Source organism: Rhinopithecus roxellana, chromosome 6 (assembly GCF_007565055.1).
Source record: "Rhinopithecus roxellana isolate Shanxi Qingling chromosome 6, ASM756505v1, whole genome shotgun sequence".
NCBI lineage: Eukaryota > Metazoa > Chordata > Mammalia > Primates > Cercopithecidae > Rhinopithecus > Rhinopithecus roxellana.
This window is the reverse complement of record NC_044554.1, coordinates 49,867,536-49,870,091: the sequence shown is the minus strand read 5'-3', so window position 1 is coordinate 49,870,091 and position 2,556 is coordinate 49,867,536. Positions and strand designations below refer to the sequence as shown.

The 2,556-nt window shown below is 50.0% G+C and overlaps 1 protein-coding gene across 1 annotated transcript; it reads left to right on the top strand.

Moving 5' to 3' along the window:
• The first annotated feature begins 1,083 nt into the window (after positions 1 to 1,083).
• LOC104674913 (olfactory receptor 6V1) lies at positions 1,084 to 2,104 on the top strand. Its single transcript, XM_010379387.2, is given in 2 exon segments — positions 1,084 to 1,812; positions 1,815 to 2,104. Coding segments are annotated over 2 exon segments (963 nt in total). The 5' UTR covers positions 1,084 to 1,139.
• Positions 2,105 to 2,556: the final 452 nt, after the last annotated feature.

The following is a 2,556-nucleotide window of genomic DNA, read 5'->3' as shown; positions in this document are numbered from 1 at the left end:
CACCACGAGGGGAGGGGAAGTGCAGTGGAGACAGCAAAGCAGCGCCCTTGGGTAGACCCTGACACCCTTGGGAAACCTGATGACTGTGTGTGTACCGGGAGAGCAGTCACTTGGATTTCCGGGCCTCACTCCCTGACCTCCTGCACCTTTTCTGCTCTCTATCTTTGCAAACACGAAGCAGAGGCCCACTCTAAAAGACACTAATTTCTGGACTCAAAACTCTGACTTTCACTAATTTCATGATCACAGCCGGAGAAATGTGCACAAGTGAGGATCCTCAGAGAGGCAGCTCAGAAAGGTTCGCAGGGAGCCTTTAAACAGGGTCTTGGGGCACAATCTCTGGTGTGACACAGATGGATCAGCCTACGTTCGGGGGCTTCTGGGTCACGTGCACTAATGCTCTCTCTCCCTCCTCTCTTTTTTTCTGTGTTCCTCCCCTTTCTGTATTTCTCTATTTCTCCCTCTCTCATATTTGAATTTTTTTTCTGTTCTTTCTCTGTTCTTCTGTTGTTTTCTTCCTGAATGTCAATGTCTGTTGCCATGTGGTCTTCCTTAATCCACTTCTCTGTTTTTCTTTCTTCTTCTTCTTCTTTTTTTTTTTCTTTTTTGAGATGGAGTCTTGCTCTGTCATGCTGGGTGGAGTGCAGTGGCACGATTTCGGCTCACTGCAACTTCCACCTCCCAGGCTCAAGCAATTCTCGTGCCTCAGCTTTGCAGGTAGCTGAGATTACAGGTGCCTGCACCTGGCTTATTTTTGTATTTTTAGTAGAGACAGGGTTTCACCATGTTGGCCAGGCTGGGCTTGAACTCCTGACCTCAGGTGATCCTCCCACCTCAGCCTCCCAAAGTGCTGAGATTACAGGCATGAGCCACCATCCCCAGCCTTCTCTCTTCTTAAAAATGGCTTTCTATGTCTTTCCCTTCACTGATACCCTCACTCTGTTTCTCTATGACTCTCCTATTCCATTTTGTTATCTTGATTGCTTTTTCTTTCTGCTCTTCTGTTTATCACCCGCTGGCTACTTGCCTTTCTCTCTCTATTCTCTGTCTCTGTCCCTGTTTCTTCTGTTTCAAGGTCAGTGGTTCTCTGTCTCTATCTCTCTGTTTCTGCCTCTCCATCTGTCTTTTGTTTCCCTTGCATGCAGGGCCCTAGCCTGTGGATCATGGCAAATTTGAGCCAGCCCTCCGAATTTGTCCTCTCAGGCTTCTCCTCCTTCGGTGAGCTGCAGGCTCTTCTGTTTGGCCCCTTCCTCATGCTTTATCTTCTCGCCTTCATGGGAAACACCATCATTATAGTTATGGTCATAGCTGACACCCACCTACATACACCCATGTACTTCTTCCTGGGCAATTTTTCCCTGCTGGAGATCTTGGTAACCATGACTGCAGTGCCCAGGATGCTCTCAGACCTGCTGGTCCCCCACAAAGTCATTACCTTCACTGGCTGCATGGTCCAGTTCTACTTCTACTTTTCCCTGGGTTCCGCCTCCTTCCTCATCCTGACAGACATGGCCCTTGACCGCTTTGTGGCCATCTGCCACCCACTGCGCTATGGCACTCTGATGAGCAGGGCTGTGTGTGTCCAGCTGGCTGGGGCTGCCTGGTCAGCTCCTTTCCTAGCCATGGTACCTACTGTCCTCTCCCGAGTTCATCTTGATTATTGCCATAGCAACATCATTAGCCACTTCTTCTGTGATAGCGCACCTCTCCTGCAGTTGTCCTGCTCTGACACTCGCCTATTGGAATTCTGGGACTTTCTGATGGCCTTGGCCTTTGTCCTCAGCTCCTTCCTGGTGACCCTCATCTCCTATGGCTAATAATGACCACCGTGCTGCGGATCCCGTCTGCCAGCAGCCGCCGGAAGACTTTCTCCACCTGCGGGTCTCACCTCACACTGGTCTTCATTGGCTACAGTAGTACTATCTTTCTGTATGTCAGGCCTGGCAAAGCTCACTCTGTGCAAGTCAGGAAGGTCGTGGCCTTGGTGACTTCAGTTCTCACCCCCTTCCTCAATCCCTTTATCCTTACCTTCCGCAATGAGACAGTTAAAACAGTGCTACAGGGGCAGATGCAGAGGCTGAAAGGCCTTTGCAAGGCACAATGATGAGCCTGGGGCCTGGGGGGACCTGGCCTGCCTCCATCAAGCAGTTCTGTGGGGAGGGAGACCTCCAGTGAGTGGGAAGACCACTGTTGAGTTTCTTTAGTTTTTTTCCTCTGAGCAATAACTACAGTGAGCCCTCAGTGCTGCACTGTCTGGCCCAAAGCTCTTATGGGCCACCATGGAAGTGTTCCCTACATCCCCTGGCAGCCATAAGAACCCTGAGAGTACCCAGAGCTTTCAATAAAGGGAAGTGCATGTGCTTTGCATTTGAGGAAGAGTAGCCAAGAAGTGCTCTCTGATCAAGAGGTAGTATCCAGTCCCAGTATGTGTACATGGATGTGTATGTGTGTACATATGTGCGCATGTGTGTGCATGTTCGGGGCGTGCTTCTCTATCACAGTATGCACCATTGCTGAGTGTATGCATCATAAGTGCTTGGGCTACATGGGATCAAG